This window comes from Ceratotherium simum, chromosome 3, assembly GCF_057802395.1.
Source record: "Ceratotherium simum simum isolate JZ-2026a chromosome 3, ASM5780239v1, whole genome shotgun sequence".
NCBI lineage: Eukaryota > Metazoa > Chordata > Mammalia > Perissodactyla > Rhinocerotidae > Ceratotherium > Ceratotherium simum.
In genome coordinates this window covers 41,127,491-41,142,265 of record NC_141902.1, presented here as the reverse complement: position 1 = coordinate 41,142,265, position 14,775 = coordinate 41,127,491, and the positions used below count along the sequence as shown (strand labels likewise).

Sequence of the window (14,775 nt, the reverse complement as noted above, 5' to 3'; positions counted from 1 at the left end):
ATATACATACACACACACACACACACACACAAAAGATTTCTTGGTTTAGAATGTTATCTAACAAGCCAAAAATCAAGTTAAAAAAATTTTTAAATTACCTGATAAATGACATCTTGGAAAAGGACTGGAAAAGTAAGTGCTGCATCTTCTAGTTCATTTAGACTACAGTGTACTAGTGTTTCATCCTTAAAATAAAAAGCACATATTTAATGAAACAAAATATTAAAAGAAATTTCAAATGATAATTTTATGTATTCATGATCACCAAAAACATTTATTAAAGAACCCATTCATATGTGGAATTTTACATTTATCATACATTACTGTGTGTGTGGCACAGCAATTTGGGATTGGTCCCTGGACCAGCAAGGACCATCAGCATCATCTAGGAACTAGTTAGAAATGCAAATTCTCCAGTTTCACTTCTGATAATTCAGAAATTCAGTAGGGGGTAGAGAGACGAGCTTAGCAATCTATGTTTTAAATAAGCCCTTCAGGTGATTTGGATGCATATTCCAGTTTGAGAACCACTACTCTGAGTTCTACAGATGCCAACTTTCTATTAAGTAAACCACACATATACTCTCCCTTCCCCCCCTTTTTTTTCACAATTAGCATATGGAAGTTTAGAGTCTAATTATTAAAAAAAATACATATATTCTATTCATATACCTCCTTATCCTTAAACCTTTTATAAAGAATTTTATCTTAGAAAATGGATGTTTTAGTATCAGTTGAATATGTTTCATAGACATAAACATCGTTTAACTAAATTAGCAGTCCATGACAATTTGTCGTCTTTGATTACCAAACCTTTTGTCTCAAGAGGATAAGAAAGTGAGGATCATTCAATCTAAGATATGTGCAAATATTTATATTTCTCAAATCTTGAATGCTTAAAAAAACGAGGTTTCTATCTGTAGTAACACTTTAAAAAAAATAAAAAATAAAGCTGCTAATAACTACCACTCAAATTTTTCAGCGTGTTTAAGATGAATTAAAATGAAATACAAATGTTCATACCTTGTGATTCCACATCTTATTAGCTGGAGTGTTTCTTTTAACCTAAAGTTAAACTCTGGGGAGGCAAAGAGCAAAAAATACTCTAGATATGCCTCATTTTCTTTTAATAGCATATCAGACTATGCATTTCAAGGTATTCTCTTTCCTACAACTGAATCATAAATAATTCTACTACTTCTTCATCTACAGCCTATCTAAATTTTAATCATTCTTCTTTATCCACGTCTGTAAAATTTCTCATTTATGCTCAGCCAATTCTTCTTTCCTTCTCTATTTACCTTCACATTGAATTAAAAATTATATGGCCAAACTTGTTATCATGACCACATCAATTCCTAACATAAAAGTCCAGCAAAATCTCTTTTTCAGTTTCTCCACTAACTTGCACATCAAATCAACACTACTCATAATCAGTTTCAAAATTTTTCTTTCTCTTGCTACTTATCCTCTAATAAATACCTTAAATACTTAGGACTTCTGGATATCTTTCATGTCTCTTTGGCTAGGCAAAGGCTAAAGTACTGAACTCTCAGAACTATACATGATAGTTAAGATTTAAATAATATGCTTTTCCTCAAGATAAATTTTTTATGAGAACCAAACCATATCTCCAATTACAGGGTACCAGTAACAAAGGCTAAATAAAATGTTTTCCAATATTATATAACAGATACATATTTTTTGCTAATATCAAGAAATTGCAGGCAAATGGTAAATACAGTGACCATATATTAATTTAGTTAGCAAAAGATGAGATATTCAGTTTTCAAAGCTTTTCTGGTACCCTAAAATATAAATTTTTAAATCACACCCAGAGAGCATATTAAAGGTTTTATTAGTCAGCATTAAGAGATCATGCTTCTGAGAGTCTATTAATAAAGTTATTGGTATTAGGTAATACGCAAAAATAAGAATAGGAAAAGAAGTATGCTCTTGCATAAGGTTAACTCATTGAGACCCACATTATATTTGGTCCTTTAGGAAAATATGATGCTGACCCAAAAAAAGGTGAAATCTAGGCAAGAAATAAAATTAGAATTTGTTGGGAGATATTAAAAAAAAAAAAAAATCACAAGGGTCTCAAGAGTATCGGGTTAAGAATTAATGTGTATACAAAAATAAAAGCCTAATTTATTTTCAAAAGGTACCTGATACACACCAAACCGGGGACCCTCGCATTAGACTATGCTCAAAATAAAAACATTTAAGAACACCTAAGACATGTTTATAGTAAATATGTAAAGCTATTCAATCATTTGTATTCTTTTAGGTATTTTGGGCTAGTATTTTAAATAAGGAATTTAACTTCTTTATTATCCCCACCTCTACAGATAATATACTTACCAGGTCTAAAACTAGGGAGAATTCTGGTGTGCTTCTTGTTTTCAGTGGAAGAGCAGGTTTCCTATTTAGTTGTTCTTCTGTCAGTGGTGGAACGTGTTTGATGAAATAATAGCTATAAACCAAATTTTAAGAAAATTTCAACATTTAAACTTTTTATAAATATAAAACATATTACTAAATTCATCTTTAAATCTTTAATTAAATAATGCATATTTAACCTAGTAAACCAAACTTATAAAACATGTAAATAAAACTGAAAATATACAAATTAGTATTTCAGTAACTCACTAAAAGTATTAATACCCACAGAACACATGCTCTTTGCACTATACCACTCAGCCACCCTTCCACACATGTACTTTCATTCTGCTCCAAGAGAGAAAGAAAAAAAAAAAAAAACTCACGGGTCAAATACTTCCCAGTCTTCTTCATAGGTGGCCTCTGCATGGGCTGATGAATAACCACTATCTGGAGTTACTGGTGCTATTTAATAAAGTGAAAAACAAAATGTTACTTTTACCCACTTAATGCTTCTATGAAGTATACATTTTTACTGCTTTTCTATAAGATCTTCCTGAAGTTCTGTGTATTTTAGGTTAAAGATAAGACAGAAATAATTTGTAAACAGTATTTAAAAGCAGATTTAACACAGAGATCTAACTCCCAGATCCAAAGGAAAAAATTACCATTTACAGACAAAATGTCAAGCTAGCTCATGGCTAGCAGAATTAAAATCCCTAAAAGCTAAGAGAAAATTTACTGCTTATTACTAGAAAAATACACTCCACAAAAATTCAGTATCTAACTGGATGGTGTTTATACGTATAACCATAAAAATTTCACAGTGCTATTATAGCAGTAATACTTCACAAAGTGCCCTGTACACAGTCAATATATGTGTGCTGACAACAGACCAAAAGGTACTTTTTAACCCGAGATCCATAACAGTCTTTTAAGAGGTCCGTGAACTTCTTGGAGATTTATGAAAAAATGTTGTATGTACATTTTTCCAGAAACCTTAAGGCCGTCTATGATCTTAACAAGAAATGCTGCTCTATATAGAAATCACTGCTTTAGAAGACCCATTATTTTACTTCTAATTTATAAGCAACTTAAAAATAATTAAGAAGGAATTCTATATCCCATGACACATAGTCCGTTCTATTTTTGAGCTAAAATTGTATTAACTGATAGAGCTTTAGAAATTATGTTGGGAATTTTCTTTTCTTTTTTTTGGTGACGAAGATTGGCCCTGAGCTAACCTCTGTTGTCACTCTTCCTCTTTTTGCTTAAGGAAGATTTTCCCTGAGCTAACATCTGCGCCAATCTTTCTCTATTTTTTTTGGTATGTGGGACGCCGCCACAGCATGACTTGATGAGCAGTGTGTAGGTCTATGCTCAGGATCTAAATCCACGAACCCACAGGCCTCGGAAGCAGAGCGCAGGAATTTAACCACTATGCCACTGTGCCAGCCCCAGGAATTTTCTAAGACAATAATTACAACTTAAAATTCAAGTGGAGGACAGAGATAACTTACAAGTTAAACAGGTAATGTCTCAGAGATAAAAGTTTAAGGTGGATACTAAAGACCGAATGTTTGTGTCCCCCCCCAAATTCATATGCTGAAACTTAATCCCTGATGTGATGGTATTTGGAGGTGGAGCCTTTGGGAGGTCATGAGGTCATTGGGTAGGTCATAAGGGTGGAGCCCTCGTGAATGGGATTAGTACCCTTATAAAGGAGACCCCAGAGAGCTTACACAGCTTCTTCTACATAGCCATGTGAGGACACATCAAGAAGACAGTTGTCCATGAACGAGAAAGCAGGCCCTCACCAGACGCCAAACCCAATGGCACTTTGATCTTGGATTTCCCAGCCTCCCAAACTGTGAGAAATAAATTTCTGTTGTTTATATGCCATCTAATCTATGGTAGTTTGTTAAAGCAGCCCGAAAGGACTAAGACAGTGGAACTCAATAAGAATTGCTGTAATCTGTCTATAGGAATGGAATACTGGTGGATAAAAGTCTTTCAGGACAAAAACTAACCTTTTTTTTTTGCTATTATCATATATTAATACCTTCTGAGACAGAGCCAATACAGTGTGTATGGTCAATGAATGACAACAGACGTACAGCAGAATTTTTGTTCATCTGTAACCTCTTTATGTTTCTAATAATGGTTCATTAGCACAAGGGGATAAAGGAAAATATGTATCTTCCAACCACGTTACTGTTTCAAATTCCTATTAACCTCAAAGAAAGGTGAGAGGAAGTAACATTTGAGTGCCTTCATGTTAAGCATTTTTCATATTTCATCTCATTTAGCCTTCAAAACCCTGAATTATTATTACCATTTTAAAGCTAACGAAACTGTCTCAGAGAGCTTAAATAAGTCATCCAAAGTCACACAGTTAAGTAAGCGGTAGGGCCAGCCTCCTTCCTTTTTGTTCTCTTTGGCTACATTCTTGAAGTTAAGGAAAAGTAATAGTTTTGTCACTCATACTCATCTTTTAAGATCAGGAAAAATTTTACTTCTAGCTTCTTGTGATCCTCCTAATCAGAGTAATTGCAATGTGCCACCTCATCATTTTGATCATTTATTTGTAATAGCACTCACCATACTATCCAGTAATTTTTGTGTCTATTTGGCTCATCAATCAGATCATGTACTCTTCAGGGTCAAGGAGCATATCTTATTCATCTTTATAAATGGTTCCCACCACAAAAAATAGGTGTTTAATAACAGGAGAATAAATGAATGAATGAGACAACTGGAGTAGATCTTACTTTTCCCCTCTAGAAACCACTAAGGTTATAGAAATCCCTTCTCTATTTTCATAGTTGCCAGAAAAAATAGAAAGGTTTATATAGCAACACAAAAATATAAAACAAACATCAAACAGGAAGTCAAGAGACCTGGACTTTATACGTTACCATTTACTAGCCTTTAACATTGGGCAAAATAATCAGCATAAAATGATAGGTCAACAGTGGGTTCATCTGCAAGTCTTATCCATCCAAGAATGAACTATGTGCATAATACATGTTGATTTGCTTGTTAGATTCAGTATTACTCCTAAATTATAACATTATAATTTAACATTATAGATATTAACATTATAAATAATATGTTTAACATTATAGATATTAATCTTTGATGAATTTAAAATAAATCATTATGTTGCTTTTCTCTTCATATTGGTATTAATGGGTTGCACTGTATAGAAGTTTCATAATTATATGCATTTTTTTATTTAAATGTTTTCTGCTGTTTCAATGATTTTTTTTTTAAAGTCTCCCCTTTATATTTGAGAGAAGAATATCATTCTACTTCCTTACCAAACTGTAGTTCTTAACTATATTTACTAAGCTCTCTCAAATACCTGGCACCACAAGGAATAAAAAAAACAAAACCTAAAATAACCTTCCTCTGGGAAAAGATGGCCACCCTCAGTTTTATTTCTGCTTTTAAGCATGATAGAACATAATTTCATCTTTTAGCTTTATATGTCTTTATCTACCACAACCCTCTGATCTCACATATTTCTACATTTCCATGATAACTGGTTCAGGGACCCAACAATTTTGTTAGGCCTTTATAAGGATCCAGAATTAGGCTGCAAAGTTTGGGTACAGGGAGAGATCCAGGAACAGAAGGCTTCTTTTTTGGGAATGTCATCTATGTACGAAACAAATCTGAAGGTATGAAACTGCCTCTAGATAGAGACTTCAGACCTAGGGGTCTAAGACTGGTGCAATTACAATAAGTATGTTCATAAACATGAGCATATGTTTTGCTGGTTGTGTTAAAATTTCTCCGAGTAATAAGACTGGTACAAACAATTAAACTGTAAAATGACTAATAGTCAAAACAACTTTAAAAAAAATCCAATTTCAAAATGTCTCCCAAAATGACTGGATTTTTGGGAAAAAGTTTTATTTCCAATTTCAATTTTCTTAATTTCAAGGAAGAAAAACTTATGCATTTAATCTGCCTATTTAAGAAAAAATATGAAATACTGTATTTTTATAAACTATTCATGAAGACGCATAAGAAAAGGAATTTTCTTCACCTGTAAGGGGTGGGATATCACGATTAACTGTTTCTTCTGCTTCTTCTAAACCATTATTTATCGATGGCCTCACTTGAACTGCTTGATTTGAGTAAGCTGCTCCATTAGTTGATGTAGTAGTACTGGTAGTGATCTCATCCACCTGTTCCATATCAAGTTGTTTTACTATCTCTTCAGCTTCCACAGCCTGTCCTGGGGAATCGGATCCTGATGTTCCTGAAATCATGAGTCAGTGTACTCACAATCATTTAAAACTCACTGGAGGTGGGGGGATAGGAGAGATGTTGTTTAAGGGTACAAACTTACAATGAGTAGTAAATAAGCCCTAGAGGTCTAATGCACAGCACAGTGAATATAAACAACAATACTGTATTATAATCATCAAACTTGCTAAGCAACTAGAACTTAATTATTCCAACCACTAAAAAGGATAATTATGTAACATGATAGAGGTACTAATTATCACTACAACGGCAATCATATTACAATATATAAATATATCAAATCAACATGTACACTTTAAACTTAAACATTATAGTCAAATATATTTCAATAAAAATAAAATTAAATTAAAATTAAAAAAATAGAAACATAAATATTTAGAAAAACTAAATGCAACAGAAACAAAGCTGAGGATACCATTGTCTAGTTAGTCTTTTCTACACATTCCAAACAATGAGGATTAAAAACTATTATAAGCTTGAGTAATATGTGTGAACAAAGTTTTTCTTAAGAGTGTTCAAATAGTTTAGAAACACCCATTTATAGTCAGTCATAATTTGCAACTTTTTAATTTTTCACTAAGATATAATTGACATATAACATTGTGTACATGTTGATTTAATACATTATATATTGCAATATGATTACCAAACCAGCATTAGCTAACACCCATATCCTGCCACATAATTATCATTTCCTTTTTGTGTTGAGAACATTTAAGATCTAGTCTCTTAGTAACTGTGAAGTATATAATACAGTATCGTTGACTACAGAACTTCTTTTCATTAAAGCAAATATTTATTATGTGCCTAGTATGTGCTAGGCTTTATATATATATATATATAATATCTATTCATTATCCTCAAACAGCTCCTGATCCTTCCAGCACTAGGCATCCTAAGCCACTGTGAGCAGCTGGAATTTTTAAACCAGAGGTAGTTATCTATGAATGAGCTGTTTCCCTAACCATGAGACTCTTTTAGTCAGAGACCCAAGAATAATTTCTCGACAAGATTCCCTCTCAATAACAGAGACTGAGGTTAGCTTCCTCATTATACACAGCCATCACCTAGATGACCCTGCTGCCCAATTGTTCTTCCACTATGGAATGACCCCAACTCTTATATTTCTATACGGAATCCTCCAAATATCATTTTCAACAACAAAATTAACCTCCAATACTCTCCAATACTCTCAACTTCCTCACAGAATATTCCTTCTCCTTCATTGCTTTAAATTTAACCTTTTTCCAAAAAAAATCTCTTTTCCTGATACCGTTCCCTCAAAGCTCTTTATTCTTCCATACTCAATGTACTAACTGAATCAGAAGTCATTTACCTCCATTGTTGCTACCAGACTACTGGTTTTCCACTAATGTGCAAAAATGTCTGCTCCGGGAGACTGATGTCATCTGGCTATACAATTCTTCACTTATCCCCACTCCTGTCATCTACCATCTATTGCCAGCATCCTCTCTCAATCACAGAGGAATTTAACATCTAGCTACCAGTTTACTGCTCCATTAAACTTCTGTCTAGTTGTTATTACAGGTGATGTCAATGACTCATCCAATGACGAATCCTCAAAGGTCTTGCCCTCTTTAGCTCCATTTTCATTCATAATACTCTTTAGCAATTATTATTATTTTTTTTTGTGAGGAGATCAGCCTTTGCTAACATCTGCCAATCCTCCTCTTTTTTTGCTGAGGAAGACTGGCTCTAGGCTAACATCTGTGCCCATCTTCCTCTACTTTATATGGGATGCCGCCACAGCATGGCTTTACAAGTGGTGCGTCGTTGCACACCCAGGATCCGAACCGGCGAACTCCGGGCTGCCGCAGCAGAGCGCCTGCACTTAACCACTTGCGCCACCGGGCCGGCCCCCCTCTTTAGCAATTATTACCAGGGCCATAACCTGGAGATTAACACTAAGAAACTGTTCACCTCTGAAACCCAAAATTCAAATATTGGTCCTCTATACAACCTCCTAATCTTCTAATTATCTCTCTCTCTCATACTCTTATTCAATGTGACCTTCATGTTTGATAAAGGCCAATCTCTTTTATTCCAAACACATCCCTCAATGGCTGCTTCCCCACCCTTCTCATCTAGTTAGACTTCATGATGTGGTACTTAAAACCACTCTCAAGCCAGCAGCCTCAGTGTCCTTGCTCCCTTGTCTTTCCACTGTCATCCATCATAGAATCACTCTTGAATCAATCTAACAGACTTCTCATGTACTAGTCCCAGGCTACTAAAGAGAACAATACAATTATAAAGACTGGTTGTACTCCAAATAAAACACTCTAATCTTAGCTAGGCGTATAGCATGCTGCTCAGTACTTGTGTGCATCAGTCTGCTTCTTTTACTTATACTCAACAGCAAACATTTTAAACCTTCACCATTCTCTTCAATCGCTGACATCACCTCCTCCTTCAAAGAAAAAACTGTAACTACGTATCAAACATCAACTCTGCCCAAACGTGTATTTCTGCACACACCTTCCCAGCTTCTTTCCTCCAGCATCAGAGAAAAATGTCTCTTCCCAGTTTCAATTGTAATCATTCCACCTGTTTTCTGTCAGTAGACTCCAGAATCTTTATTAGTTATTCTTTTTCCTCTACTTTCAACCTCTTCCTATTAGACTCTTCCCTGAGGCTTAAAAACATGCTTGTCTCTCACAAAAATACAGACCATCCCTTGAGGCTTTGTGACCTCTCTAGTTTCTTTCACATTCAAGTTCTCATAACAGTAATCGACACTTGCTGCTTCGTGTCTTACCCTCCATTTTACTCTTTTAACCCAAGGATGTTAGTGTTCCAACTCCAACCATTCCTCTGAAACTGTTCTGGCAAAAAAAACCAATAACCTTTTAATTGCCAGGTTTAGTGGTGTCTTTTCAATGCTCATTTCCTTTTTTTCTATCTTTACAAATGTTTGACCCTGGGTTTTGATATTCTCTCTTTCTTTGGCTTCTATGACACAATTTCCCTTCTAGCTTCCTCCACCATGTCTCCTTTGTTGCCTTCTTTTACTGTGTCCAGTCCTTAGATGTTTTCCCCCAGGATTCTGGTCTTAGTTTGTTGAACCAAACAGATCACTTACTCCACTGGTTTCAACTAAAACCTATAAGTTGATAATACCATGGTCTACTGCTTAAACCCAGATTTTTAAGCTCCACACCAGAATAACAAACTGCTACTAGACATTTTTGATTGTTTCATGGCATCTCAAATTCAGCACAGCCCAAATTAATTTCAATTATCTATCTCCCAGGAACTTCTCTCTCTTGAAAATCTAACCTTGTGTCATCTTAATCTCTCTTCTTTTTCACCTCCAATCTGTCCCCAAAATTTCTCCATTCTGTATCTCTGATCCTTCTTCTCTTATACCACAATCAAGGTCACATGACGTCTCACATGGACTACAAGTCTACTAATTGTTCTCCCTGCATCCAGCCTCTTAAGAATCTAGCCTACACACTACTGCCAAAGAGATCTTTAGAAGACACAAATCTGTTCATATTACTTACCAGTTTAAAACCTTTCAAACATCCCCCACTGACTAAGGATAAAGTTCAAATATCTTACCATGTTAGCTCTATAATCTGACTTCTGTATAACTCTCCTATCTTATCCCTTACTGTGCACTCCTCAAATCCAATGCTCCATCTGTGACAAACTAATTTCAGTTTCTCAAATACGCTATGTCTTTGCTCATGCTGCTCCCTCTACATGGAACGCCCTTTACCACCTTTCAAGATTCAGCTTTTCTATGAAGCCTTTTGTGAGCCGCCACCCCGAATACACAACTCCATTCTCTGAATACCCTACTGCCCCATAACTCCACCAATGCTCCTACAAAAATTTATTATGCTTGGGGCTGGCCCGGTGGTGCAAGCGGTTAAGTGCGCACGCTCCGCTGCGGCAGCCCAGGGTTCGCCGGTTCGCATCCCGGGTGCACACCGATGCACCACTTGGCAAGCCATGCTGTGGCGGCGTCCCATATAAAGTGGAGGAAGATGGGCACAGATGTTAGCCCAGGGCCAGTCTTCCTCAGCAAAAAAAGAGGAGGATTGGCAGATGTTAGCACAGGGCTGATCTTCCTCACACACACACACACAAAAAATTTATTATGCTTATTTACATACATCTCTCCCTCTTGTAAAAAGCAAGCTCCTTGAAGACAAGGACCACGTGTTAATCATCTTTGAATCTCCAGTGACTAACACAATGAGATGCTCAATGTTTGTTGAATGAACTGAAATCTTCAAATCACCCCTCATATTTAAGTATAATTATCCTCTTTCACAAAGAGGCTAAAGAATTTAAAGAACTGGTCCAAGGTAACATGGTTAAAGAGTGGCACAGCTGGAATTTTTAAGAAGTTTCTCTAACTCCAAAGCCCATTCTCTTCCACTACAATACCATTTCCAAAAATGTTCTATTTGGGGCACTAGTTCTACAAGATGTTAATAGATGACCCACAGAAAAGAGTTGTTGGTCAAATATCTCAAATACTGAGCTAAACAAAGTTAGTTTTTTATTTTGTTTCTACTATAGGACTTCATAGTCCTTTAATGTGTTAATACGCATTATTTTTGCCCCCAGGGCATCTTGATTTTACAGTGCACCATTATGCCTTTTAAATTGCATTATCACCCAGAAACATAATTTAAATTAGAATTTAAATAATTGGGCAACATGCATTTAATGGCAATTTTCCATGAGCTCAATACTTTATCAAACAACATGATAAATACAAAAATAAAGACATGATCTCTTGCCCTCGAATAATCTAGAGACTAAATTATCATGTATGAAATTAAGTATTAATCATCAGAAAAGACAGGACACTAGCTACATCTTTTTAAAAAATATGTTAAGAAGTCAATTTTGATTCTTTTGCAAAAGCATTATACAATGAAAACCTTCAATTCATTTGAATTAGGATAGTTTTACTATTTGTCTAAATTGAAGATCCCTAGGGGGAAAAAAATCAAGCAAATGATGATACAAATAAACTGTGTTATAAAAAAATGACCTAGTTTCAACTCACTTAAAATATTCAATGCATTCCACTTTACTGATCTAGAGTATTGAAAATGCTTATGGATTCTCTCCTGGACACACTAAGGATTACAGAAGTCATCTCAACACAGAAAAAATAAAACTTTCTCTCCAGGCCAAGTTTATCATCTAGCTTTTCAGAGAGTAAAAGCAGAGTTCATTCACTTCAATAGAATTAAACGTAACCTATATTTATTTCAGTCACTTAAAAACAATACCTTTTATTAGCTGTGTATTTTTAATGAGGCTGATAACAAACATAAGACGCTAACAAAATAAGCCAGTAAAATCAAACAGATCTTTTAAAAAACTAGGAATACTGTTAATTTTTTAAACCCTATGGTTATGGTTTATACTTACCATTTTTATTTGCTGGTGAAAAAAAGTTGAAGACAGGAGAAAATATGGTCCCCAACAAGGTAGTCCTTGGAGGACTGCCAGAGGAAGGATTATCTTCTAATTTTCCATTTTGTTTTACATGTTGATTTGTCATTTCATAACTACCAGCTTCTAAGAAAGAAACAGAACAAAAAAGTTGCAATCTAGAAAACATGACTTTCAGAAATGTGTTCTAAACCATTCATTACAAAAACTTTTTTCCTTCCAAATAGTTCATGAAAACTCATTAACATTAATGTTAGGAAAGATTACTATTTAAAGAAATCCTGAGATAAATCACTTGTGAATCAAATGATCTGTATAAAAAATTTATTTATAATGTATTATTATAAATGCTAAAATTTCCTCAGTTTTTTCACAGTAGATTTACATCTAGAATTACATAGACTGAAAAGGCTTCAAATCAACAGTGTTAACAGAAAATGAAATAAATTCTTTTTAAGTAAAGCAAGCAAGTTCCAGTATGAAAAACACAAATGCAAGATTTTGTCTCTGTTTATTTACATTTTAGAATGCTGCCTACTTCATAAAACCTACCCTTTAATCTACTTCTAATGACTAACAGCTAAGTAATTAGAGGCAACATAGTCTATTGAAGTAGAAGACTACATATAGCAGTGTCAAAAATTACTTATGGATATTGAGGCACCATTTCAGAGTGGTTAGGAAGAATAACCAGTTTTTTTTTTTTAAGTTTCTTATGAATAAAAAATTTTCATGGGTTTTTAGAAAATATAAAATTAAAACAAATGTTTTGATTAATCATCCTCGACCCTCCACAACTTTACTTAGTATCTATCACATTTCTTTCCTTCTTTGCTATAGCTTTTTTAACTTGTTTCTTTACCCCTTTTCTCTCTAATGGTCAATTCTAACAATAGAAATACATCACCGCATTGAGGGGAAGGAGGTAAGGAATTATAATTGCTGTTGTGTAAAATAGCATTGGTTAAAAGGCAGCACTCCATGCTCTAAATTGTTGTTCTTTAGAGCTTTCTCTGCTTGTCCTTCTTGTTTTTCTCCCTCTTTTTGACTTTGAGAAGTTTCTCAGATACTGTAAGGTATTGACAGGGTTTATCAACAGCAGCGCTATTGACTTGGGGCTGGATAATTCCCTATTGTGGGAGGATGGCCTGTGCACTAAGAATGTCTAGCAGCATTCCTGACCTCTACCTGCTAGATACCAGTAGCAACCCCTTCACAGGTTGTGACAACCAAAAAGGTCTCCGGACATTGACAACTGTCCACCAGGGACAAAACCACCCCTAGTTGAGAACCACTAGCCTGAGTGATCCAAGCCCCCTCTTAACTCTGAAATTCCAGGATCCAGAAACAAATTCTTTGAATTATATTTCAAATAAAGTTAAGTCAAAATTATTATTGCTTTAAGAAATGAGTTTATTAGAGATCAAAAATATTGCTCCATATATCTTTTCATGCTAAACAATATACAGCTAGTTGCTCTGCCTTCACTTGTCATTTTAATTCATCAAAGTAGATTTATATTAGGAAGGCAAATTTTTATTTCAATTCATGCTACTAATATTTAATACAAAGGAGATTACAAAAATTGGGCAGGAATTGCTCAAAGTGGATTTTTAAAAACAGAAAAGAAACATGTCAGGTGAGATCTCTGCTTATACCTAATAAAACAATATCTAAATATTAACAAACCTCCATTTACTTGACTTTTCCGTCTTACTCGAGATATCTGTTTGTTAGGCTTTTCTCCTGCTCTTGGTGTTGATGTAATCAAATTATTATCTATATCACGTTCAATTCTACTCCGTTTCGATGGATTTTCTCTCTCTTCCTTAAGATATAAGAGGAAAAAACATGCATTGAGCAGTCATTCTGCCTTACAGGTAACACTTTTAAAATGATAAAATATGATATGCACCCCCATGTTCACTGTAGCATTATTTACAAAGCCAAGATATGGAAACAACCTAAGTGTCCATCAATGGATGAATGGATAAAGGAAATGTGGTGTATATATACAACAGAATATTATTTAGTCATAAAAAAATGAAATCATGCCATTTGCAACAACGTGGATGGACCTTGAAGGCATTATGCTAAGTGAAATAACTCAGACAGAGAAAGACAACACCATATGATCTCATTTACATGTGGAATCTTTAAAAAAAAAAAAACAAAACAAAACCCCAAGCTCATAGATAGAGAGAACAGATTGGTGGTTGCCAGAGGCAGAGGGAGTGGGGAGTAGGTGAAATGGGTGAAGGGAGTCAAAAGGTACAAAATTCCAGTTATAAAATAAACAAACCATGGGGATGTAATATACAGCACAGCAACTACAGTTAATAATACTGTATTGCATACTTGAAAGTTGCTGAGAGAGTAAATCTTAAAAGTTCTCATCACAAGAAAACAAATATTCTGTGACTATGTATGGTGACAGGTGTTGACTTAAATACGGCAATCCTTTCACAATATATACAAATATTGAATCACTATGTTGTACACCTGAAACTAACATAATGCTGTATATCAATTACAATTGATCATTTAATTTTAAAAAAAGATAGAATATGGTGTAATATACCTTCCTCTGTTTTTCACATCCAGGAGAAATAAAATAGAATTAATATCCAACAGAAAACACAGGAAAAATCTGACAGT

The 14,775-nt window shown here is 34.6% G+C and overlaps 1 protein-coding gene across 4 annotated transcripts in view; it reads right to left on the bottom strand.

Annotated features, from left to right (window-relative positions):
* The window catches only part of CTDSPL2 (CTD small phosphatase like 2), an 81,372-nt gene that overhangs the window by 18,405 nt on the left and 48,192 nt on the right, over positions 1 to 14,775 (bottom strand). For 3 of the 4 annotated variants that reach the window (XM_014780663.2, XM_004421508.3, XM_087426588.1), the window contains exons 3-8: positions 13,807 to 13,945; positions 12,094 to 12,243; positions 6,443 to 6,658; positions 2,772 to 2,850; positions 2,368 to 2,479; positions 99 to 185 (exon numbers count right to left, since the gene is read on the bottom strand). In XM_014780663.2, the coding sequence (XP_014636149.1) occupies positions 99 to 185; positions 2,368 to 2,479; positions 2,772 to 2,850; positions 6,443 to 6,658; positions 12,094 to 12,243; positions 13,807 to 13,945 (783 nt within the window). The remainder of the gene's footprint in view (positions 1 to 98; positions 186 to 2,367; positions 2,480 to 2,771; positions 2,851 to 6,442; positions 6,659 to 12,093; positions 12,244 to 13,806; positions 13,946 to 14,775) is intronic. The other variant, XM_014780664.2, reaches the window with a different exon arrangement.